The sequence below is a fragment of the Mesocricetus auratus genome, unplaced genomic scaffold, assembly GCF_017639785.1.
Source record: "Mesocricetus auratus isolate SY011 unplaced genomic scaffold, BCM_Maur_2.0 Super-Scaffold_100691, whole genome shotgun sequence".
Classification (NCBI taxonomy): Eukaryota; Metazoa; Chordata; class Mammalia; order Rodentia; family Cricetidae; genus Mesocricetus; species Mesocricetus auratus.
In genome coordinates, this window is record NW_024429267.1 from 14708370 (window position 1) to 14734263 (window position 25894).

The 25894-nt window shown below is 40.0% G+C and overlaps 1 protein-coding gene across 7 annotated transcripts in view; it reads left to right on the forward strand.

The window, feature by feature from the left end:
* Myo5a (myosin VA) overlaps positions 1-25894 on the forward strand; it is a 151400-nt gene that overhangs the window by 86499 nt on the left and 39007 nt on the right. For all 7 annotated transcript variants that reach the window (XM_040739870.1, XM_040739872.1, XM_040739873.1 and 4 more), the window contains exons 15-25: positions 1212-1373; positions 2366-2463; positions 6514-6600; positions 6687-6795; positions 9870-10081; positions 10718-10874; positions 13444-13683; positions 16363-16611; positions 19607-19700; positions 22420-22568; positions 24749-24862. In XM_040739870.1, the coding sequence (XP_040595804.1) occupies positions 1212-1373; positions 2366-2463; positions 6514-6600; positions 6687-6795; positions 9870-10081; positions 10718-10874; positions 13444-13683; positions 16363-16611; positions 19607-19700; positions 22420-22568; positions 24749-24862 (1671 nt within the window). The remainder of the gene's footprint in view (positions 1-1211; positions 1374-2365; positions 2464-6513; positions 6601-6686; positions 6796-9869; positions 10082-10717; positions 10875-13443; positions 13684-16362; positions 16612-19606; positions 19701-22419; positions 22569-24748; positions 24863-25894) is intronic.

The following is a 25894-nucleotide window of genomic DNA, read 5'->3' on the forward strand; positions in this document are numbered from 1 at the left end:
AAACAAAGCATGGGTTCTCATTCTAGAAAAAATGTGTCCATAGAGCAAGATATTGCTGTAGACTGGTTTCAGGCCTTTTTTGTTTCAGAGATTTTCATCCAACTACATTGACTGGTATCCACTCATTTATTAAAGACACATGCCTTTAATCCCAGCACTCGGCAGGCAGAGGCAGGCAGATCTCTGAGTTTGAGACCAGCCTAATCTACATAGCTAGTTCCTGTGGTAATATAGTGAGACCCCTCCCCCATGATTGCTGGGCCATGGTGGTACATGCCTTTAATCCCAGCACTTGGGAGACAGAGGCAGGCTGATCTTTGTGAGTTCGAGACCAGCCTGGTATACAAGAGCTAATTCCAGGACAGTCTTCAAAGCCACAGAGACACCCTGTCTTGAAACCTCCCCACAAAACTCATATGATTATGGTAACTGCACTAAAGTTTTAAATTTCTTGAAGTCACACAGGATAATAGCAGGGTTTTCTCCTTTTTTATACAATCCAAATTATTTTCTTACAATTATTAATTCACCATTAACTTTTACCTTTCAGTACTGAAAGCTTGTTCATAGCACCATCTTACTGAGACTCTAGGGTGTTCTGAGTTAGTGCTTACATCTTCAGACACCTGCAGACCTGGACTAGTCCTTTGTTTCTGCTACAGAAAGCACCTTGCAGAACTGAGATAGTAAAAGTCAGTCTTTGGTTAATATTTTTTATAAAATAATTATATTCAAAACCAGTTGTATTTTTAACTGACATTTTCTTTGGATTAGTTAGATCCTCAGGTCATATGTAGTCGTTTGAGTTTGTTTCACCCCAAATATTGTTGTAGCATTATTTTGTTTTTCTATCTATATTTGTGTCTATATTTGTGACATTTATATGTCCCTTATTTTTTTTGGCTCCTAACATGGTGATTATTCCTGTGAGTCTGACTATAGCCATCTACGAGAATATGTATTTATTAGAAGTATCTGGAATGTGTCACCTGCAGTGGCTTCCTTTCCATTTGGGGTTTAGGGTGTGAGTTTTTGTTGTTTGGGTTTAGTGTGATAGATAGTGTCTCATTTGGCCTTGAAGTCACAACATTGCTGAGTCTGGCCTGGAACTCGTAATCCTGCTCTCTGTCTCCCAAGTGCTGGGATTTTAGCTGTGATGCCTCTGTACTTGGTTATAGAGTACAATTTTCTTTTTACTATTTCTGGCTCAGTTTAAGATGCTACCAGAACTATTTCAAGACGATGAGAAGGCCATCAGTCCCACCTCCGCCACCTCATCAGGGCGCACACCTCTCACTCGAGTTCCTGTAAAGCCCACCAAGGGTCGACCTGGCCAGATGACCAAAGAGCACAAGAAAACAGTGGGACACCAGGTGAGTTCAGGAGCTGCCCTGCCAGACTCCTTCCCTTCAGCTTCCACAAAGTGTCAGGCCTGTTCTTCAGCCTTGTGAAGATACTCTCCAGCTGAGGAAAGACCAGTGTCTCTACTGTGCAAACAGCACTGTCCACTTAGATTTTACCCTCCCCTCACTCATAACTTGGCATCAGCCCTCCCAAAATAATTTTCTCTGTGTCTCAGTTCCTCTACTGTATGTCATGTCTCAGACTACTGCTGTCTTTGTTTTGTTCTTCGCTGTTTCAGCTCTGTTTCATACAGAGCATCCACCACCTTCCTCAGTGGAGAATGGAAATAGTCAGTGTGGATAGGAACAGGGTGTGATGTGGGTCTACAACCTCCAGTCTTGACACATGTCCTTTCTGTTTATCCTTCAACCTGTTCTGTGTTCATTTCTTACATAATATTAAGAAATCTGCAGCTTTTGTTAGTATCATATAGCAGAGTTCATGCCTTACATGATTAAATGGCCCTAGTAGCAAAATTATAATTCACATACGATGGAGCTCACAACGGGAAGCTACAGAGAAAGGACTAGAAGAAAGGCTCATGCGTGTTTAGCAGAACGAACATGAAGACTTTAGACAGATGTAAATGAAAGCCTTAGAACTCTTATTTAGTGGGGCTGGAGAGATGGCTCAGCGGTTAAGAGCACTGACTGTTCTTCCAGAGATCCTGAGTTCAATTCCTGGCAACCACATGGTGGCTCACAACCACCTTGAGTGAGATCTGGTGCCCTCCGCTGGCATGCAGGCAGAAGACTGTATACACAATAAACAAATAAAATATTAAAAAAAAGAACTCTTGTTTAGTAACTCCCCCTCCCCCCTCCCCTACCTCCCCCCTCCTAGCCCGTGAAGATGGCTTTAAATTCAGAGTTTACAAAATCACCTCCATTTATGTCAAAGGAAGAGAATTTTCAATTGTCTTTGGCCTCTAACTTTAATTTTTAAAACCTTTTTCATGCAGTTTCGGAACTCCCTTCATCTGCTTATGGAAACCCTTAATGCCACGACTCCTCACTATGTACGCTGCATTAAGCCTAATGATTTCAAGTTTCCATTCACGTAAGTCAAACTGAAATAGCTGAAAACTTCTAGGGAAAATCTTCATGTCTTGTAGAGGGAATCTACTACTTGATAAAATTTTTTGGTTTTGTTTCCTTTTGGGAACATGAAAACAAATTAGTGGTTAACTCTAAGGATTTAAAAATTTGAGCCCAACCAGTCATTTCTCATTCTGTTTTGACTTTATCTCTGCTGAAGATCTTCTTGGACTTTTGTTAATTTGGACACTAGTTAAAAGCAGAGGTGGGGAAGGGAGGAGTGATGAGTAAAGGGGTCAAGACCAGGCTGGAGAAACCCACAGAAACAGCTGACTTGAACAAGGGAAGCTCATGGACCAGACTGATAGCTGGGAAACCAGCATAGGACCAGTCCAGACTCCCTGAACTTGGGTGTCAGTGAGGAGGCCTGGGCAATCTATGGGGCCTCTGGTAGTGGATCAGTATTTATCCCTAGTATATGAATGGACTTTGGAAGCCCATTCCACATAGAGGGATACTCTCTCAGCCTAAACACATTTAAATTAAAAAAAAAATTTTTAAAAGGCAGAGGTGGCCGGGCTAAGGCTTCTTTTTTTTAATCTTTTTTAAAACATTTTTAAAATTTAAATTAGAAACAAGCTTGCTTCACATGTCAATCCCAGCTCCCTCTCCCTCCCCGCCTCTCCCACCCCCACCAGCTCTCCCAGCCCCCCCACCCAATCCCCACCCATTCCCCAGGGAGGGTGAGACCCTCCATGGGGGAATCTCCAGAGTCTGTCATTTCACTCAGCACAGGGCCTAGGTCCTCCCCCCAAGAGTCTAGGCTCAGAGAGCATCCCTCATTGTGGGATGAGCACCCAAAGTCCATTTGTATGCCAGGGATAAATACTGATCTACTACCCAAGGCCCCATAGATTGCCGAGGCCTCCTCACTGACACCCACATTCAGGGGTCTGGACCAGTCCCATGCTGGCCCCTCAGCCATCAGTCTGGGGTCCAAGAGCTCCCCTTTGTTCAGGTCAGCTGTTTCTCTGGGTTTCAACAGTCCAGTCTTGACACCTTTGCTCATCACTCCTCCATCTCTGCAACTGGGTTCCAGGAGTTCAGCTCAGTGTTAGCTGTGGGTGTCTGCCTCTGGTTCCATCAGTCACTGGATGAAGGTTCTAGGATGGTATATAAGGTAGTTGTCAAACTCATTATCAGGGAGGGACATTTAAGGTAGTCTCTCCACTATTGCTTAGTTTGCCAGTTGGTGTCATCCTTGTAGATCTCTGGAAATCTCACTAGTGTCAGCTCTCTCCTCAAACCTATAATGACTCCATCTCTTATGGTATCTCTCATCCTGCTCTTCTCAATTCTTGCCCCGACTCAATCTTCCTGCTCCCCCATGTCCTCCTCTCCCCTCTTCTTCTCCCCCTCTCTTTTTCCCGGCTCCCTCTCTCCTCCTCCCCATGCTCCCCATCTGCTCAGGAGATCTTGCCTCATTCTCCTTCTCTAGGGTACCATGCATATCTCTCTTAGGGTCCTCCCTGTTTCCCAGACTCTCTGGCAGTGGGATTGTAGGCTGGCATCCCCCTAATCCATGTCTAAAATCCATATATGAATGAGTACATACCATGTTTATCTTTTTGTGACTGGATTACCTCACTCAGGATGGTTTCTTCTAGTGCCTTCCATTTGCCTGCAAATTTCAAGATTCCATTGTTTTTTTCCACTGAGTATTACTCCATTGTATAAATATACCACATTTTTTCTATCCACTCTTCAGTTAAGGGGCATCTAAGTTGCTTCCAAGTTCTGGCTATTACAAATAATGCTGCTATGAATACAGTTGAACAGATGTCCTTGTATGAATATGCATCTTTTGGGTATATGCCTAAGAGTGGAATTGCTGGATCTTACAGTAGACTGATTGCCATTTTTCTGAGGAATCTCCATACTGATTTCCAAACTGGCTGTACGAATTGACACTCTCACCAGCAGTGTAGGAGTGTTCCCCTTTCTCCACATCCTCGCCAGCATAAACTGTCATTGGTATTCTTGATTTTAGTCATTCTGACAGGAGTGAGATGGCATCTCAGAGTTGTTTTGATTTGCATTTCCCTAATGGCTAAGGATGTTGAGCACTTTCTCAAGTGTCTTTCAGCCATTTTAGACTCCTCTATTGAGAATTCTCTATTTAGTTTAGTCCCCCACTTTTTGATTGGATTCTTTGGTGTTTTGGAGACTTGCTTCTTGAGTTTTTTGTAAATTTTGGAGATCAGCCCTCTGTCAGATGTGGGGTTAGTGAATATCTTTTCCCAATTTTTTATCAAGTATGTTTTACCAAATATTTCTGTGCCTTCTTTGTGGGCCAAAGATCAAGTGTATGATTTGATCATTATGCAGATTTATTGAAATATCACATTTACCCCATAACCACAAATATCATGCCAAATAAGAATTTTTGAATGTATTTTTAAAAGACCAACCATGAGGCTATAGAGATGGCTCAGCTGTTAAGAGCACTGCCCTTACAAGGTACCTGGGTTTGACTGCCAGCATCCACACAACAGTTCACAACCATGTGTCATTCCAATTTTAATTCATTTGACACCCTCTTCTGGCCTCTGAGCACAGATACTTAAGGGTTGTACAGGATCTACATTCAGGCAAGCATCCATATCTATAATATAAAATAAAATAAGTAAGTGTATTAAAGAAATAAGAAGAGTAGCCACATAGACTCTGTTGCAGCTCCCACTTCACAGTGTATGCGTGAATGTCCAGATGGTCTCGCTGGTCTCCTCTGCAGATTCTGCCTCTGATTTGAGGGTAGTTAGTTCTGAAAAAGTGCCATCCTTATCATCGTCGTCAGGAGGCTCTCTGAGGAGCAGGAAAAAGTTCCCACCGTGAACTTGTATTAGAAAGCACCGTCTCCTAGCAGCAATCCAAGGCCTGAGAAGATAGCAGACTTGGGTAGATACCTAGAGCTTAGTCATGAAACCAACAGGAGCAGCCATCTGCCTAGAAGAACTTTCTGCTGCTTCTTTAGTGTCATTTTAATGTTAACATGCCATTTTTTTAGTGTGTTAGTTCATTTTATATTTGACAAGACAAAAATGTCATGACCAAGGCAGCTTATAAAACAGACTAATTTGGAGCTCACAGTTGCAGAGGTTAGAGTTCACGACCATCATAGCAGGAGCATGGCAGCAGGCAGGCATGGTGCTAACCCAGTGCTGAGAGCTCACCTTTTGATCAACAAGCACAAGGCAGAGAGACAGGGAGAGCTAGCTGGGTTGGCAAGGGCTTTTGAAACTCCAGTGACACCTTCTCCAAGGCCACGCACCTCCTGATCTTCCTAATTATTTCCACCACCTGGGTCCAAGTATTCAAATATATGAGCCCGTGGAGGCCATTCTCATTCAAACCACCATGCTTAGGATTAAGTTAATATGAAATGTAATAAAAACAAATATATTTTCATTGCTGTGGCTTCTACAAATGTTTCATATGTATGTAAGTAACTTGCAGAAGAACAAAGTTGTTGCTTTTTAATTAAAAAATTTTTTTTTATTTTTTTGAGACAGGGGTTCTCTGTATTTCTGGCTGTCCTGAAACTCATTCTGTAGACCAGGCTGTCCTTGAACTCACAGAGATCCTGCTGCCTCTAAGTAGTTGCTTTTTTAGATAACTGAATGGGGCATGCTTAATTTGCCTAAATCAGTCTTTATCCCAGGGGAAGTCTATGTACTGAGCTAATGAAATCTGAGCATTCAGTCAGGCTAAGCTATAATTGCACACTCTTACAGGATGGGCAAAGTGAGAGAGAATTCTGTGTTCTTTCTTTTTAGTGTGCTCAATGGACTTTCTTACGACACTGTAGTAGGCTGTGAACTGGAGGAACTATCTACAGCTCTTTATATTTTTACTGCGAAATGTCTCTACTGTTTCATGGAGTTTTTAGTTTCCATCACTGTTCCAGCTTTTGGATGCTTTCTTTTCTAGTTTATCTATTTAGTTCTTGTCAGAATAATTTAACCGTTGACAGTCTGGGTCTTGAGTCTAACAGCTTTGTTTTCCCATGCAGATTTGATGAGAAGAGGGCCGTGCAGCAACTGAGAGCATGTGGGGTCCTGGAGACCATCCGAATCAGTGCAGCGGGGTTCCCCTCACGGTGAGCCCACAGTCCTCCTACGTGCGGGAGCTTTGTGGGAGCCGTTCTTGCTTGACTCTTTAAGCTGTTGTGGGCTTCTGTTCTAGGTGGACTTATCAGGAGTTTTTCAGCCGGTATCGGGTCCTAATGAAGCAAAAAGATGTGCTGGGAGATAGAAAGCAAACATGCAAGAATGTATTAGAGAAACTGATATTGGTGAGAATGATTTTCACTTAATTGTTTCTGAAAGGTATTCTCCAGAGGCCTTGTCATTCTGAGCTGTGAGAGCCCTGCAAACTTATGTGTTAAATACCGTAACCCCTTTTATTTGGTGTTGGTTAAGTAGGGAAATGCCTGACATAAAGGTCAAGTGAGGCTCACTGTGTGTGAAGGGAAACGAGCTGGGAAAACGTAGTTGGATATTTATTAAGATAGAGAGAAGTGACTTACATGAAAGCTGAGAACTGGATCAGCGCTCTATGGTCTCCCAACCTCGGCCTGCCGGGATCCAAAAGAGAGCTTTCCCTTCCTTTCTCTGCTTTTATCCCTCCCCTTTCCCAAGTCCCTCTGTCCACACCCAAAATGGGTGTGGTCAGTACCTCAAGTGCATGAGATCTCCCCTACAACTGTATTTAGTGTGCTAGAAGTAATATGGATGCTGATAGCCAACACTAGAAAAGTGTTGTAAAAAAGGCTGGTCTCAGACTTGAGGTGCAGCCCTTTCAGATAGTTTGATTGTTGTACTTAGGTATGGAAGACACCAGATAAAATTAAGGAAAAAAGTCCATTTTTATTTTAAAGGCAAGTAATGCATTTTAAAGATGAGCATGCAGATGACTATGTCTATATCAAATATTGAGGGAGGGCTCGAGATATGGCTCAGCAGAAAAGTATACTGGACTCAAGAGGACTTGAGTTCAGTTCCCAGGACACATGTAGGGTGGCTCACAACCACCTGTAACTCTAGCTCCCATGGGAGCCAACACCTCTGACTTTCTTAGATACTTACATTTTCATGCACAGAGACACTTGTACATATAACAAAATCTTTAAATAAAAAAAGGCTAAAAATGCAGAGGTAGCAGAACAAACATCAAAGGAAGGCAAAACCATATCCAATTATGAGGAAGAAGAATAATCTCATGAGGTGTGGGTGGGATTTGAGTCAGGCCCTGAAGGAAAAATACAGGATTTGCAAAAGTGACTGGAGAATTACTTAAGAGCTCCTGCTGCTGTTGCAGAAGACTGTTCAGTTCCCAGCACCCACATCAAGTGGCTTGTAGCTGTAACTCCAGCTCCAGAAGATCCCATACCCTCTCCTGACTTAGGTGAGCACTTGTATACACATGACACACACCATATAGACACATACAAAATAAATCTTTAGGGCTGGAGAGATGGCTCTGCCATTAAAAGCTCTTGCTGTTTTTGCAGAGGACCTAGGTTTGGTTCCCAGCACCCAGATGGCAGCTCACAACCATTCTTCAAGTTCCAAGAGACCCTGCACCTTCTTTTGGATTCCACAGATACCAGTCATGCACATTATGTACATGTAAACAAAACACTGATACACAAATTTTTTTTAAAAAAGGAAACAGTAAGGTGGCTTTCTACCTGGTAAGAGTTGTGTATGAGACAGTAGAGAAATTATTAGAACAGATAGATGATGGTGCTATAAAAGCAGTTGCATGCCAGTCTAGGAAGCTCTGAGTATTTTGTGTGGTCACCAGGAGGGCTTGCTAGACACAGGCTGGTGGCCTCCAACCCTAGAATTTCTGATTTAGTGGGTCTGGGATGGGCCCACACCGTTGTTTGTTTGTTTGTTTGTTTGTTTGTGTGCTAGATAGAACCCAGGGCATTGCACATACTAGGCCACCAAACTAAATCTTTTATAATTTACATTTTTAACAGTTCCCCAGGCCCACATAGTGCACATAGAAAATCTCTAATCTGAGTCTTGATGAGTTTGTGACTGATGAAAAGGTTGTTTAAAATTAATTTCACTTGTGCTACACTATAAGGTAGTTAGTCATAATTACTTGCTATTAATTAAATTTAATTCTTCTTTGATAATTTTTTCCCTTTGAGAGAACTAAGGATCTCATCTTTAACTAAGGATCCATCCCTTCTTAAGGATGTAATGCTTTTTAAGATCTAGTGGGAGTGTTTTAGTTTTGTTTTGTTTTTTGAGTTTGGCCCAACTCCTTTCTAATTTGGGTTCAGATAGGAACAGAAAGCTGAAACAATCATGCGCTTGCCTCCTCACCCAGACCACTCCAGGCCTAGAGCCAATGGAGGCAGAGGTAGTAAGGTAAGATGGGATAGTGTGAGAGGACCTAGTTAGGGTTCCTATGCAAACATTAAATAATTTTAGACTTTTCAGATACATGTTACAGTTACAACTTCATATTTAAGAGAATATGTGCTTACAGAAAAAACTGAGTTCTCTATTTTTGCTTATAATTTCAGACACAGAGTGATTAGTATATGTAAATTCCACTGTCCTTTTGATATGAAAATGGTTAATGATTTGCATGTTTTAATTCTGATATGAATTACCCCAAATCACATGAATATCTCTGTCTACTCTACCTTAAAGAAAGCAAGCACTGCAAAGAAAAGCTGATACTTGACTACTGATTTAAATTCAACGCAATATAAATAATTATATTTTTATGAAAAATATTTGCAATCTGTAGAATATTCTAAACATGTTTATGAGGTTGTATTTATTTTTAGATACTGTTGAGGCAAAGTGCTAACTGTCTAGAAACACACTCTTAATATAAACACAGGGATTTGGAGGGACTGCTTGTTGGTTTGTTTTTTAGTTTTGGTTTTGGTTTTTTAACTTTTTATTTTGTGTGTTTTCTTCCTGCCATATTATTCACACTGGTGTTTTTGTTTCTTCAGCTGCTCATGGATTATACATCCTGATGTAATCTTACAGCGGGTCAGTCAAAGGGACTGCAGCATCTCCATTTCCTTAAGATGTTTAGAATTCAAACAAGCAGATAATAGCTGCATAGGACCCACAGCCAGGTTTGGGCCCAGATATTAATTCCAGGTAGAATAATTCTGGAAAATAACTCTTAGGCTACCATGTTCTCTAAAATCTTTCTGTTTACACAACTTAAATAGGATTAAAAAAATCTAGCTCATTGAGATATAGCCCAGGTTTTAGATAATAGATTCATCCTTTTACTAATTCTCTTTCTAGATTTTTTTCCCTATCTTGAATTTCTTTTATAAGGTCATTTTTTCTCTTTATATTTTTTCCTCTATAACAGGATAAGGACAAATACCAGTTTGGTAAGACAAAAATCTTTTTCCGGGCTGGTCAAGTGGCCTATCTAGAAAAACTGAGGGCGGACAAGCTGAGGGCTGCCTGCATCCGGATCCAGAAGACCATCCGCGGGTGGCTGCTGAGGAAGAAATACCTGTGCATGCAGAGGGCAGCCATCACGGTGCAGCGATACGTGCGGGGCTATCAGGCTCGATGGTAGGGCTCCTTATGTCCTCTTGGGCCTCCTCTAATCAGGTCCACCTGGGAAGGTCTGAATGCCTAACCTACCTGAGAAGGTAGCATCTCACTCGTTATGAATTTCAAAGCACAGCAAATTAGCTTATAAGACTATTGAAAAGAATAAAACTTCACAGAGACTTAGGATAATTCAGATTTGAATTGCTACCAACTTAGGTTCTTAGAATTTGTATCTCTTTTACTATAACATGGACTTTGAAGAGATTGTATATAAATTAAAATAACCATGAATATGAGACAGTCCTGACTCTATTGAGGAGCAATTAATACAAAAGTTCTAGCACAGAGTTATATTTCAATGTGATTATATATATAAACAGTTTTAATTTTATGAAGTTTTAAGCTTTATGAACTTCCTTTTCTTCATTGTGAAATGTGACAGTATGGGACTTCCTACTTTTCAAAATTAGAGAAACCTCAATAAAAACATACTTCAGAAACTACACATTGCTGAACACATGTAAGTAAATACAGATGCTTATTTGTCATGAACATTAGAATAGCAGTGAGGTTCTGCTCAGGATGCCTAAGACATTGACATTGATGTTTTGCAGTCTTGATGACTGACACGATACCACTATTTTCTTTGGCCAGCTATGCTAAGTTTCTGCGCAGAACCAAGGCAGCAACCACCATTCAAAAGTACTGGCGCATGTATGTGGTCCGCAGGAGGTACAAGATTCGACGAGCTGCCACTATTGTTGTTCAGTCTTATTTGAGAGGCTATTTGGCAAGAAATAGATATCGCAAGGTAAGTTGCTGTTTTCAAGTTTGTTCATATATTCTAGTAATGTTAATCATATTTTCTGTCTATACCAAGTACCATAAGAACTGCTGTGCACAGAGAAGCCATGTGGAGACAACCAACAAATGTAATGTATACTGGTATTTAAGTAGTTAGCCTTATTAACAAGACAATAGAAAAGAAAATATACTTCCCATTTCCATTTGTCTGTATACTTTACATAATTAGAAAAGTAAATGTGAAATAAAAATCACCAACTTGGTTGCTAAAAACAAAACTTATTTTCTCAGCTTTCTGAAGGCCAGAAGTCCAAAACCACTGGGCTAAAAATCAAGTTATCAGAAGTACTACATTCTCCAAAAGCTCCAAGACAAATATATCCTTGTCCCTTCCAGTGGTGACCTGCATTACTGTATTTGTGATCACATTGCCCCATCTGCTTTATCTTTATTTCATTTGTCTGTTACAAAAAAATCATCATGGGGCTGTTTAGACCCCCGGAACCCACATTGTGGAAGGAGAGAATCAACTCCCACATATGCCCCCTAATAATTGTTTTTCAAGGATTTTTTAAAATTATGATGGTATTAAGTTCCTACCTTCATAATCCAGGATAATATCCCCATCTCAAGATCCTTAACCTAGTCACATCAACAAAGTCCCTTTTTCCAAGTAAAATTACAGCTGTAAGTTCTAGGGAGTAGGACATTATATCATTGAGACTCATTATTCAGACATCTACAGAGAGCTAAACTACCCAGATAGTTTAATTATGACAGGTGAGTAGAAGGTCAACCTAAGAATGAGAAAAGCTTAGAAGAAGTTATCATGGTGAAGAGGAAGTAACTATACCATGATTAAAATGACGTTAACTGGAATGTGGTGCATTTTTAAATTCTGTGTGTGTGTCTGTGTGTTTTTCAGGCTTGTCAGTGTGTGGGTATGCAAGTTTTGCATACAAATGTAGAGACTAGGGTAGGACTTCAGTTGTCTGACTTCTTCCTTGGAGACAGAGTCTCTCACGAAACCTAAAGCTCATGGTGTTGGCCAGACTAGTCAGCCAGTAAACTCCCAAGATCAACTTGACTCTACCTCTCAGTGCTAGGGTTAAGGGAACACATATCCATACTCAGCATTTTATGTGGGTGCTAGGAATTTGCACTTGGGTCCTCATGTTTGCGTAGCAAACAATTCTTACCCACTAAGCCATCTTACAAGCCTAATAAATAATCTTTTTACATGAAGCATTTGAGTTTAATTTACTACTACATGCATGCTAACCATGCATCTTCTCCTAAGCCACACACTCATCCTGACAATTATTCTTTCTACCTTAGAATAATTAACGTTACTCTATAGATTGTAGATCACAGATGAATCTGTTTCAAACATGTATTTGGTTTTGTATGTGTGGATAAAGGGGGTACACACATGTGTGCCATTGTGTCAGTGCATGTGTCAGAGGATAACTTGCTGAACTTGATTCTTTCCATCATGTGGGTTCTAGGGATAAAACTTGTTCCTAAAAATTGTTCACATTGTCTCTGCTTAATCGTCTTTAGTGACAAGAACTTTATCTCATAAGGTAACCCTTTTCTTCCAAGTTGTATAAAAATTTGAGAGACTATCATGACTTAAAAAAAGAGTAAGATTATTTTGCATTTTCTTGTTTTTAGCTTTCCCTTTAAGGCTCTGTGTCTTTACCTTGACATCCATAACAGATTCCTGTTGCATTAGAAACAACAGCAGTAGTAAATCATACTAGAATAATACACCTCAAACGTGGCAGACAAGAGCATTAACTTTAGGCTAAGGGAGGTGGTGCACACCTTTAATCCAGCACTCAGTGATAGAGGCAGGTAGACCTCCATGGGTTCAGTGCCAGCCTGGTCTATATAGTAAGTTCCAGGACAACCAGGGTTACCTAGAAAATCCCTGTTTGAAACAAACAAACAAAAAGAACACCACCTTCACAGTTTCAGGAGTGGGGTCAACAAGTTACTAATAACCTTTCACTATCTCAGGTGTCAGCCTCTCAACCATCTTGCTGGCCGTCCCCATGGCCCCCAATTCAGGCCCAGTGCCTAGTGAAGCAGTGCAGTGGGACAACCTTTTATCTTAAAAGCACATAGTTCATAAAGTACCTGGTTCTTAGTTTTATAAGACCTCTCACCAGCAGAAATCGTACAACAATAAGGAAACTGATGCATTTTTTGGTGTTCTTTATAGAAGTTTTTCCTTATTTAGACTGCTTCCAATTCTATATATTGTTTATAGTTGTTCAGCGGGTGTGTGTGTGTGTGTGTGTGTGTGTGTGTGTGTGTGTGTGTGTGTGTGAGTGAGAGAGAGATAAAATGTAACTAGGAAAGTAGACGTTGAAAGGTGATTTGAGAAATATGTTTATATTTTTTAAATGATGTGCCTTTATATTTCTGTGATGCATAATCCACATAAAAACACCTTCGGTTCAGTGTTTTGTTCTTCTCTCTAGATATGGATTCTCAGTTTGGCATACATAGGTGGGTAGAGTTGAACTTTGAGTCTAGAGACTCAAGTTATTTGCCTTTTTCTTCAGATACTCCGTGAGCACAAAGCAGTCATCATTCAGAAACGTGTCCGTGGCTGGCTGGCTCGTACTCATTATAAGAGGACCATGCAAGCCATCATCTACCTTCAGTGCTGCTTCCGGAGGATGATGGCCAAGCGTGAGTTGAAGAAACTGAAAATTGAGGCTCGCTCTGTGGAACGCTACAAGAAACTCCACATTGGCATGGAAAACAAGATTATGCAGCTGCAGCGCAAAGTGGACGAGCAGGTGTGTTTTGAAAGGCATCCCCAAACTTGAGCACAGCTGAAGAGACCCGCAGGGTCTTCTTGACTTCACCCTGAAGGGAAGGGACAGACAGGGATTGATTCTTTTAAATGCCTGCTGCAAACCTGTGTGACCATGAATCACGTTATAATTTATCCTCTGCAGAGCCCTTCCCCACTGTCACTTACAAGTCCTCTCTGATGGTTGTTTGCCAAGAGAAGTAGGAAAATGTGCAGACTCCTGAGGGGAGTCTATCTGCAGAGAAAACTCTTGCTTAACAGTAGTTACTAAATATGCAAATAATATAAAGGTAATTAAGAAACTGTAAGAGATAAGCATAATGAGAGATGGGTCAAAATGAAAATGGATTCATCAGAAAAGCTTTCTGAATGAAATGAGAGGAATTTTAAGACTTTTAGTCTACTTTGTCATTCTTATTCATCGTCTACCTAGTCCATGAGGTTATTTTCTGTATTAGTCCCAAGTTCCGACCTGGAGTAGGCAGATACTGAGCTAAAATCTCAAGCCTAACAATAAATGTAGTGGCTTAAAACTGTATACAAGTATGCAGGAGGCTGAGATGAGAGAACTGCCTCAAATTCAAGGTTCCCCTGGGTTACAGTGTGAGATTATGTCTCAGAAACATCAAATAATACAAATTCTTGTATATTTGTGTGTGTGTGTGTGTGTATGTATGTATGTATGTATATCGATACTCTTTTTTTTTTTAAAGAGAGGCCCTTATTGAATTATACAGGCTGGCCTTAAAGTTGTATTCCTCCTATTTCTGCCCAACAAATATCTGAAATTTCATGTTTGTGTTACTAAACCCAGGTTTAGTGTTTCTTTTCCCCAATATATGTTTTTATTTAAATTAGAAACATGCATGCTTCACATGTCAATCCCAGCTCCCTCTCCCACTCCTCCCCCCATGTCCCTCCACTAGCCCCCCCAAGTCCCCCACCCTATCCCCACATGATTCCCCAGGGAGGGTGAGGCCCTCCTTGGGGGGAATCTCCAGAATCTGTCATTTCATCCAGGGCAGGACTTAGGCCCTTCCCCATGTGTCCAGGCCGAGAGAGCATCCCTCCATGTGGAATGGGCTCCCAAAGATCATTCATAGTACATGGTTTTTAATATTGCTCTAACATAGTTTCAAAAAGCAAGCATCTGTTCCCATATTTTTAATTAATTATTATGTATTTGTTTTAATTTATGTGCTTTGGTATTTTGCCTGCATGTATGTCTGTGCACCATGTATGTGCAGCATCTGTGGAGGTCAGAAGGTCAGATTCCCTGGAACTGGAGTTTCATATGATTGTGAGCCCCATGTGGGCGCTGGGAGTTGAACCAGATCTGAAAGAGCAGCCAGTGCCCTTAAAGCCATTTTTCCAGCACATTCCCTTACTTCTGGATTAAAAATTATGAAACTATGGGGCTGGAGGGGTGGTTCAGCAGTTAACAGCACCTGCTGCTCTTCCAGAAGTTCTCTGAGTTCAATTCCCAGGACCCACATGGTGGCTCACAACCATCTATAGCTATAGTCACATGGGATCCAATGCCCACAAACAAAACACCCATATGCATGAAGTACATAACTAAATCTTTTTTTTAAAAAAATTAGGAGCTTAAGAATTTACTGTGAAACTCATGACTATGAGAAAATCATATCTTTATTGTATATCATATACAGCAGAATTAATTGCTCTGTGCTGTTAACTATTTGTATGAAGAAGAAGCCATTGGTTAGATTATGGGAAGTGCTGAGCAGGTAGGAATTAATGCCCATATCCTTACCTACTTACACTAAGGAAATGTATTGTTACTGTGTCCTGGTTCTGATGACCAGTATTGTTGAGTTGTTTTTTGTTGTTGTTTTTGTTGTTTTTCTGAGACAAGTTCTCAACTGTTTTAGCTCTGACTGCCTAGAACTTACTCTTTAGACCATGCTGGCCTTGAACTCACAGAAGTCCACCTGTCTGTGCCTTCTAATTGCTGGGATTAAAGGAGTATACCACCACAACCAGCTCAGTGTTTTAAAGGTATGATCATTTTAGGATAGCAAATTTGCCCAGATACTATCTAAATGCTATAAGGATGTAGCAAGAATTCATAGCTAGAATGGCATGGTATAACATGTCCTTTAAGCCCAGCACCTCAAGGCAGAGGCAGAGATAGAGGCAGGTGGATCTTTATGAGTCTGAGGCCAGCCACGGCTGCATAATAAGACCCTGTCACAAAAAACGGAATTCATACCTGGACTTGGTGGTACACACCTATACTCTGAGGCATAGATCATGAGTTCTAGGCCTTTGGGTTACACAAGTTCTGGAGCAGTTGGACTACATAATAAGACCCAGTCTCCAAAACAAAATAAAAGGAAAAACCTAAAAGAATTGTAATTAGACAGGCGTTGGTGGCCCACGCCTTTAAATCCCAGCACTTGGGAGCAAGAGGCAGGCGGATCTCTGTGAGTTCGAGACCAGCCTGGTCTATCAAGCGAGTTCCAGGACAGGTTCCAAAACAATACAGAAAAACCCTGTCTCGGAAAAAAAAAAAAAAGAATTGTAATTAATCAAAGTCTAGAAGAATCTAACTAATTAGTATGGTTTTCTTATTGCAAAAATTTGGTCATTCATATTATAAGTATTTATTTATTGTTACTTATGTTTGTCTTTAAAGAATAAAGACTACAAATGCCTCATGGAGAAATTGACCAATCTGGAAGGAGTATACAACTCTGAGACTGAAAAACTACGAAATGATGTAGAACGTCTTCAGTTAAGTGAGGAGGAAGCTAAGGTTGCCACTGGGCGGGTCCTTAGTTTACAGGAAGAAATTGCCAAACTCCGCAAAGACCTGGAACAAACTCGATCAGAGAAAAAATCCATTGAAGAACGAGCAGATAAATACAAACAAGAAACTGAGCAGGTAGGAAACAGTGTTCTTATCCCCATTGCCCTTGCACAGAATAAATGCTGTCATATTGGCCTGGTCCATGTGACTATTTCATTTTAATCAAAGACATAGTGCAAATTTCAGTGGGTTTTAGTTCATACTAATGTTTCCCAAACATCTCTGCACCATAATCAACAAGTAGCTTTAGTCTTGAGACAGAACATTTAGCTCTAGTGAGAGCAGAAACAAAACAATGTTTCAACAATGAAATTGATGTCTATGTACTATCTTAGCTTTCTGTTGCTATAACAAAATGCCTCAGACTAGGTAATTTATACAGATTAGAGGCTTACATAGCCATATTTCGGGAGGCAAGAAGTCCCAAGAGCATGGTACCAGCATCTGGTGATGATTTTATGGTTACATCATAATATCAGGGGATCACATGGCAAGGAAGAACAAGTGTGCCATTTTTATAGCAAAACCACTCCCTCAGTAGTACATTAATACATAAATAGATTACCCTGTTCATAAAGGCACAGTTTTTATAACCCAGTTGTCCCCCTAAGGTCTCTCTTCCACATATTAACAGTGAATTTAAGGACATTGAGAGAAGATGGTCACATCATAGCATTGGTTACAGACTCTTAGTGTAGACTTCATGAGATGTAGAGTCCTTACTCTTGATAAGGGATGCTAAGATTCTGAGGCAGATCAAACAAGTACCTGTTAGTACCTGACATTATAGTAGGGATTCCTATGGAAACCTGTGTTAAACTGTTAAGTCCATGTTGGAGAAGTCTAGGCAGGAGCTGCTAAGCAGATGGAACTCTCCAAATGTTCAGTCTTATCCGTGCTTCCATGCTATGAATTTAACTTATGTTAAAGCTTGTTGAGCATAGGAAATTGCAGGACTCCCAAGCTATGGTAAAGAAGTTCATTTAATCATTTCTAAAAGACCCTTCCAATCAGGCTTCCTGAGAAGTAGTAATTGATTTGAATGAGTCCACAGGAATCACCTTCTCTAGACTAAAACAGCTGAGTCCTCATTTGCTTCTTCTATTCTGGATTCTGAACATGGGCAGCAGCCTTTTCAGGAATAGCTTAGATGAAAACAGTGTAGCCAGGGAAGCTGCTGCCCTATCATCGTGGTGCTTATGGTGCATAGATTCCTCCTGCATCTATCTGAGTGAGACCCGACTCTATACATTGGAACTGTAGTGCCACTGTGCAGAATCCTGTGTCATGGCAAGTTTGTTCTTGCATAATTCAAGAATGCAATCTAAAGGATACCCTTCAGCATTTAAGATCTCTTTCTTCCTCAGTCTCTGAAAGCTTTCAAGATTCCTCTGGGAAGATGCCTTTCTTTTTTCTTTTTTCCTTCTTTCCTCTGTGTGTGTGTGTGTGTGTGTTTGTGTGTGTGTGTGTGTGTGTGTGTGATTTGCTGGAGATTACTCTCTCAAAAAAGAAGGCAAAATCTGAGATGGACTGATCAGAGAGAACCAAAGGGTCAGACCTCAGGGCTTCTACAGTCCAAATGTTGATTTCTCTGCTGCACCAAACTGTGTTAGAAGGTGGTGGATGCCAGTCTAAATAGAAAGGTAAGGAAAGGTCCTGTAATAAAACTGACTCAAGCAGCTATGTGAGAACACCGAATCTTTTTTCTCTGTGTTCAGGTCTGACTTACAAAAGATGTCTTTTTCTTCTGGCTTGGTTCCCCAAAGCTAATGGAGACTTTTGGGCAAAAGCCTGGACATCTAGCAGTTTCACCAGACTAGGCTTTGCCAAGAGACCTGATATATCAATTAAAGCGACAGATAATGGTGAAATGCAGAGAGAAGATTCTCAGTGAATGACAAATAAGGGATCCTGTGACCCAGAACCCATATTTGTTTTTGTTTTGATTTTTAATTGTAGTAAAATATATAAAGTATACTTTTCTACACATTGACTTCTTCCTCCTCCTCCTTCTTCTTCTTCTTCCTCCTCCTCCTCCTCCTCCTCCTCCTCCTCTTCCTCCTCCTCCTCTTCTTCTTCTTCTTCTTCTTCTTCTTCTTCTTCGTCTTCTTCTTCTTCTTCGTCTTCTTCTTCTTCTTCTTCCTTTTTTTATACTTCTAAGTAAGACTTCTTTGGGTAAATGTACCACATTTTCTTTATCAATTCTTTGGTTGATAGCCATTTAGGTTGTTTCCAGGTTCTGGATATTACAAATAATGCTGCTGTGAACATAGTTAAGCAAATGTCCTTGTGGTATGAATGTGCATCCTTTGGGTATATGCCCAAGAGTGGTATTACTGGGTGTAGAGGTAGATTGATTCCCAACTTTCTGAGAAACCTTGATGGCTAATCTTAGTTGTCACACTGGAAAGAGGGAATCTCAAAGAATTACCTCTATCAGAATTTCCTTGAGCATGTCTGTGGGGTGTTTTCTTTATTACTAATTGATGTGGGAGGGCCCAGCCTACTGTAATTGGTACCATCCCTAGGTATGTGGGCCTGGGCTATATATGAAAGACAGCTGAGCATGAGCCTAGGAGCAAGCTTAACTCTGTAGTTTCATCTTCAGACTCCTGCCTTGGCTTTCCCTGATGATGGACTGTGACTTGGACATGTAAGATGAAATAAACCCTTTCCTCTTCAAGTTGTGTTTGGTCAGAGCATTCTATCACAGCAATAGAAATCAAAATAGAACAAGGTGATATCATTACTTTAGTAACAGATTTCTTTCTAGATGCTAACCAGATGGTAAAACAAGCGCCATCATTGTCCTTTTCCTCCAAGGTGTCTACTCTGTTGGAGAAGACAAAAATAAATCATTCATATAGACTGTAAAGAGGCAAACACAGAGTTTTTGCAATAGCCCAGAGAAAAGTTCTCTAATGGACATGGTTTTCAAGAAGTTTCTCTGGAGAGAGTAAATTTGAGACAAGATGTAACTAGATGAAAACAGGAGGCACAAAGACAGTGACTGCTGTGTGGGACATCTCAGTCTACTATAACCATCTCAGTTTGGCATTTCATTTTGTAGCTGGTATCAAATTTGAAGGAAGAAAACACTTTGCTGAAGCAGGAAAAGGAGACCCTCAATCACCTCATTGTGGAGCAGGCTAAGGAGATGACAGGTAAGGTTTGTGTGAGTTCAATCTACCACACGACAACTAATTCAAACATACGTTTTATAAGTTTGACATTATGTTACCAGTTACACAGTATTTCTTAGAACTGATTTTTTTAAAGTTTCAGCTGTCATCTACATTTACAAACAAAAATCCCAAATATTCTAGTAAAATTAGTGAACTTATTAAATTCATCTCTGGTTTCTTTGTACTAATTTGAAGTTATTCAGTAATATCATATGTAGCTGTAAAATTTTTGCTTTGTATGTATGAGTTTTAATTTATAGGATTCTTACTGATTTAATAAGAATTTTTGAGCTAATTTGAGGGTAGATATGTCTATATGTTCTTTTATACATACACACATACATGCATGCATTTGTTTCTTTGAGTCTAACTGGCTTTGAACTTGAGGTCTTCCTGCCTCACCCTTCCAAATATGCCTGCTCATTTGCATGTTTTCAAAGTGATGTAATTGGAAATATTTGTAAGAACAGTACAATGATTTGGTACATGTGTGTGTGTAATGACCAAATCAAAGTAACCAACATTTCCATCTCCTCTGCCATTTGTATTTGTGGGGTCCCACTCTCCTACTCAGATGTACTTTGGAACCTTTAACTTCTCTCCAACCTCCTCTCCTGGATTTCCCAGTGCCTGGATGACCATTTTTTTTCTCTACTCTTTTCTATCAGATCAAGTTTTTAAAAATCATCCTTATTGATTGAGAACACATGCTGTTTGTCTTTCTGGGCCTCACTTCTTTTTTATTTATATTTTACTAAAACAATGAGTGACATCCTATTAAGATCAACTCTCTTTGCTACCAAACTAAAAATGAAAATTCATTTTTAAGATAAAGAACTAATGGAGATCCACCATGGAGTGCCTCAACCTCCTTGGTGATTGGAGTGGAGATTAGGTGGGGGTTGGGGGAGACCTGGTGGGGAGGGTGGGGGAGGAGGAGCAGGAGAGGGAGCTGGGATTGGCATGTGAAACAAAATTGTTTCTAACCTAAATAAAAAAATAATAATAATAAAAGAAAAGATAAAGAACTAAGTTGATGTGCATATTCATTCTATTTGTTGATTGTGGGGTTCATTAAAATGGTCATAAGTAAAATGAACCCATCAGCTTGGCCTATGGGCATGTCTCTTGTGGAGCACTCTCTGATTGTTGACTGATGTAAACCAGCCCACTGTGTGTGGTACCATTGCTAGGCAGATGGATGCAGGCTGTATAAACAAAGGGAGCTGAATGTGAGCCTATAAGCAAGCTAGTGAACAGCATTCACCCATCATTTCTGCTTCAATTCCTGCTTGAGCTCCTGTCCTGGTTTCCTTCAAAGATGGACTGTAACTTATGAACTAAAAAAACCCTCTCCTCCCCAAGTAGGTTTTAGTCAGTGTTTTCTCATCATAAGGAGTGGAGACATTCTGAAAGCAATCCAGAGTAAAGATTAGAGAGAGTCAGGAATGAGCTGAAAGCTTTCCCTTAAGCCATGGTGGTAAGAGCCATCTGTGCTTTCCCTCACATGATCTCTTCCCTCCAATTAAAGATGATGGAGAGGAACAAGAAGACATCCTGGAGTTAATAACCTTAACTAACAAATAAGGTGAAGACAAGAAGCCAGAAGGAAATGTTAAAAGGGAAAAAGAAAATAGTATGGAAAGAAGGTTTCTAGGATGTAGATTGTCAGGGAAGGATCCAGAATGATGAAAACATTTATATGGAAATATACAATGTTTTTTTGAATTGACTATGGGAATGAGGAAGTAAAAAATGGATTTGTCTTGGACATTTTGTTGGAAGACTTGGATTAGCTTCTACAAACTGGTGGGAATGAGGGACAATTTATAGTGTCTTAGGAAAATTAGTTTTATTTTGTTATTGCTTACTAGACTACTATGTAGTGGAAGTTTATCCAGAAGTTCTTGTAATCTGGGTGTAGTGGTGCACACCCACAGTCCTAGCACTGAGGAAATTGAAGCAGGGTGGACTGCATAGCTCTAGTGCCAGGTCAGGCAGGGCTACATAGCAAGACTGTCTCAAAAAACAAAGAAATAGGAATGTGTTGTAATCAGTGCATGAACCAGTGGGACTAAAGCTATAGTACATGGAGAGATCCCCAAATAAGAGTTGTTATTTATAAGTGATTTAATTTGAGTGATGCTTCTTTCTCTTTCTGCAAAATACTCTCCTGGGGCTAAAAGTTCAATTCCACTAAGAGAAATCAGAAGTCAGAATACCTGTTTACATTCTTGAATTCTTTGGAGTCACCTTTGTATACATATCCCCTTTCCAGTTTTGAGGAGGGATTGTTTTTTATTCTGTTTAGCTCTGAAAAAGTTTATTATAATGTAGGACAGGAAATACTTCATTCTAGGTTGACTAAAAGATGCAATGATGGAATCTAGGTGATAAATAAGAATGGAATTGTTATCATCTCTGGCACAAGGAACAGGTTTTATTGTTTTTTGTTTTTGTTGTTTTGTTTTGTTACTGATTTCTTAATATCGCCCATTGCCAGGGGCCTCTCCCAGGGGCTTTTGCTTTTAGCCCCTGGGTTTTTTCTGTTATCCTTTGGCTTCTGATAGAAGGCCTAGTTTCCTCATCTGTCTCTTTGGAGTGCTTCAATGGCTTTTTCTTGCCACTTCTGTGGTCTTACATATGACCTCACCCTTTTCCCAGGCCCTGATCCTTTATATACTCCTGTTTATTTCAGAAACTATGGAGAGGAAGTTAGTAGAAGAGACAAAACAGCTGGAGCTTGACCTGAATGATGAGAGACTGAGGTATCAGAACCTTCTGAATGAGTTCAGTCGTCTGGAGGAGCGCTATGATGACCTCAAGGAGGAGATGACCCTAATGCTGGTGAGTCCAGCACTGCTTTTAAAGAGTCTTTCTGTGTAACCCAGGCTAGCCTTAGACTCATGATCCTTCTGTTTCTACCTCCCAGGATCATTATACCTGACTTCTACTTTTTTTTTAAATGAGAATATTTAGTCATATATGAAAGTAAGTAGAATCATAAAATGAGCCTTAATATGCTACAAATATCTATCACCCAGTTCCCAAATAATCAATGTATCTCTGTTTTCTCTCCTCTCCACCACCTTCCCCACTTTGTGGATTATATTATTTAAAGTAAATCCCAGAAATCACACAGTTTTATCCCTAAGTACTTCAGTAAGTCAGATAGATACTTAAAGATGGGGCTATAAGATAGAATAAGGTCAGTGTATCAAGACTGCTTCCTATATTAAATGACAATATAAGTTTTGTATATTTATATTATATTACTTTTATGTAACTATTTTCTACACTGGAACTTATAATTTCCAAGTTAAATTCCCATACAGAGAAAATTCAGTCCCTGTTTATAATAATTTATAAACAGTGCACTCTCTAAACATGGAGCTGTTCTACTTATTATCAGGAAATTGATTTCTCTGGCTCTCTTGTTCCTAAAAGGTAACCTAATGGTACATGTGACTACAATGCTCTGAAATAGATCTTGTAAAAAGCTAACTAAATTGGTGCCCGTATGAAAGAATAGCTATTTCAAATTTTGATGTTGGAAAGATCTGCTTGACAGAGTTCTTTAAAACATAACATAGAACTAGTGTTTGCAGGGCTTACAGATGAGAAAGCCTGGTGTAAGGGAACTTGAAAAGCATATTTGAATCCCTCATTAGATGATTGCTCTACACTTACTAATCTGCCCTACTAAGAGACATTTACAGTAGGGGTTGGCTGCTATGATCCCTGATTGACAAATCTGAAGAACCCTGGCTGAGCCTTGTCTTCCTTGGCCTCCAGGTTGGTAGGCCCCTCTAAAACCTCTCCTAGTTCACGTTCTGTCCCCTTCCGCTCTCTCCAGCATCGGATTCTTCTCCCTCAATATTCTTGTCCCCACAGTTCCATTCTTTGGTGTATTTTTATTTACTCAACTTATTGAACATCTGTACCAACCTTTACAGCTAATCTGTGTTTCAGTTACTCTGAGGACTAGGTGCCGCTGGTTACTTACAAAAAATCCTGAGAAACAGTGGAAAAGAAATGCTTCTCTGAGGGAGAATATTGAGGGAGAAGAATCCTATGCTGGAGAAAGCTGAAAGGGACAGAATGTGAAGTAGGAAAGGTTTTAGAGAGGCCTACCAACCTGGAGGCCAAGGAAGACAAGGCTCAGCCAGGGTTCTTCAGATTTGTGCATTAGGTACAAAAGGCTGTCCCACTTCAGCTTTTCGTTCCCTATGAGTCTTCTGAACACTGATGAATATGGCACCTTGTGCCCTGAAAGTGTCTCCCACACCTCCTGAATCATCACAGTCACGATTCAGGGATTTTCAATGAATTTTGCCAGCATCTAGCTTATCTGCCCTGTACTGTCTTGTTCTCATTGCTTACTCCACAGATTTAAGTCATGTGTAAAAGAGACAGAAATTATAGTCACCTATGTAACTCTTACTTTACTTTTTAACCACAGATTGTATCTGTCATTCAGTGTACTTTATGAACTTTCCTGTAACATTTAATATATAACAGTACTAAAAGCATTGCTTGAACAGAGTGACTGAATAACTCAACACTTAAAAAAAAAATGGAGCCTGGAAGCCCCTTTGATAGAGTCCATGCTTACCATGGATCTAAAGGCCTGTGTACCATTTTCAGAACTCATAAATAGGGTGTGATAGTTCATGCCTATAATCCCAGTACTTAGGAGATGGAGGCAGGAGGATCAGAAACCCAAAGTCACCTTTAGCTACATAGTGATTTCAAAGCTAAGCTGTTCTACATAAGACTCTGGGGACTCCACTACTAGTCACAGGTGATCTACATTTGGTCATTTGGTTTCATAACAGTTCTTACCATCCTGGTATGCCTTTCTCATTGGGGAGATCACCACCTTATAGCAATTGATCAAAACAAGATGGAACCCTGGAACATTTGACCATCAGTTCAAATTACTGAGTGGAGAATGCAATGAAGACATTGTGGATGCTGTTTTCCATTATGTTAAATGAATTGTATTTGGGTTATTTGCCTCACAGAATGTGCCTAAGCCAGGACACAAGAGAACAGATTCTACCCACAGCAGTAATGAGTCTGAGTACACCTTCAGCTCTGAATTCGCAGAAACAGAAGACATTGCACCAAGAACAGAGGTACATTTATCTATCCCTAAAAGTAAGATGTGCATGCTTCTATTGATAGGAAACATTTCTAGTAATTGACTTATGTGTTCTTAACCAGTTGCATATATACATACCTATTGCACATGGTTTTGCCAATACATATACTAATTTTTGTTTGTTTGGGTGGTAGAATTGAACCAAGAACTTTATATATATGACAAGCATGTGCTCTGTTACTGAGCAGTAAACCCAGTCCCACATTATACTTTCAATGTAAGTTCTATAGCTGTAGTTTCTTCACTGTCTCTATCACAGTTGTTCCACAGGAGTTTCTACAGAGAACTCAGCTGCTGACTGCATTTGCTCTGGTGCTCTTGCAGCATCTATAGGACTGCTGTGTGTTGGTTTGAAACCATTGTTTTTCCCTGCTTCTGTAGGCTGTTGGAGTCCTGCTTTATTCCTGACTTCCTCACAGCTTCCCACCTAGGGCAAGGGCCACCATGACTTTCTCAGCTGTGTTAGGATAATTTCAAAATTAAATTCAAACAAGTGGTGGTAATTTTATTAATGAATTTGATTATCTTGTCTTCAGGTGTGAGACTGCTATTATTTTTAAGGTCAATATCAAAGTTTTACTCACTCAGTAAAGGTTTGGGTGACAAAGTCCTTCCTAAAAAAAGAAAAGGAAACTAAGACCCATGACTCCTCTCATTCAGGTAGTCCACTCCTCCTCCTTTCTCATGTGATCCAGAGAAGTCTAATGGCCTTGCTATAAATAGATATGCCATTGGACTAAGGACACCATCTGAGCACTCTGAAGTGACTACCATTCATTATACCTCAAGTTATTTTGTATTTGACAAGTGCTTTCTTCTGTGCCCTACCTTTTCCTATTCTTATATTCTCATCTGTAGAATTTTGTTCTCACCTAGCAATCAATGGATTCTCTACATAGCATTAACTGATAGCTGAGAAATGACTCCATACTATTTTACTAAGATTCCTTTTTAAATGCCCATCTAAAGCCCAAAGAAAAGATTCCAGTTAATAACATTTTAAGTA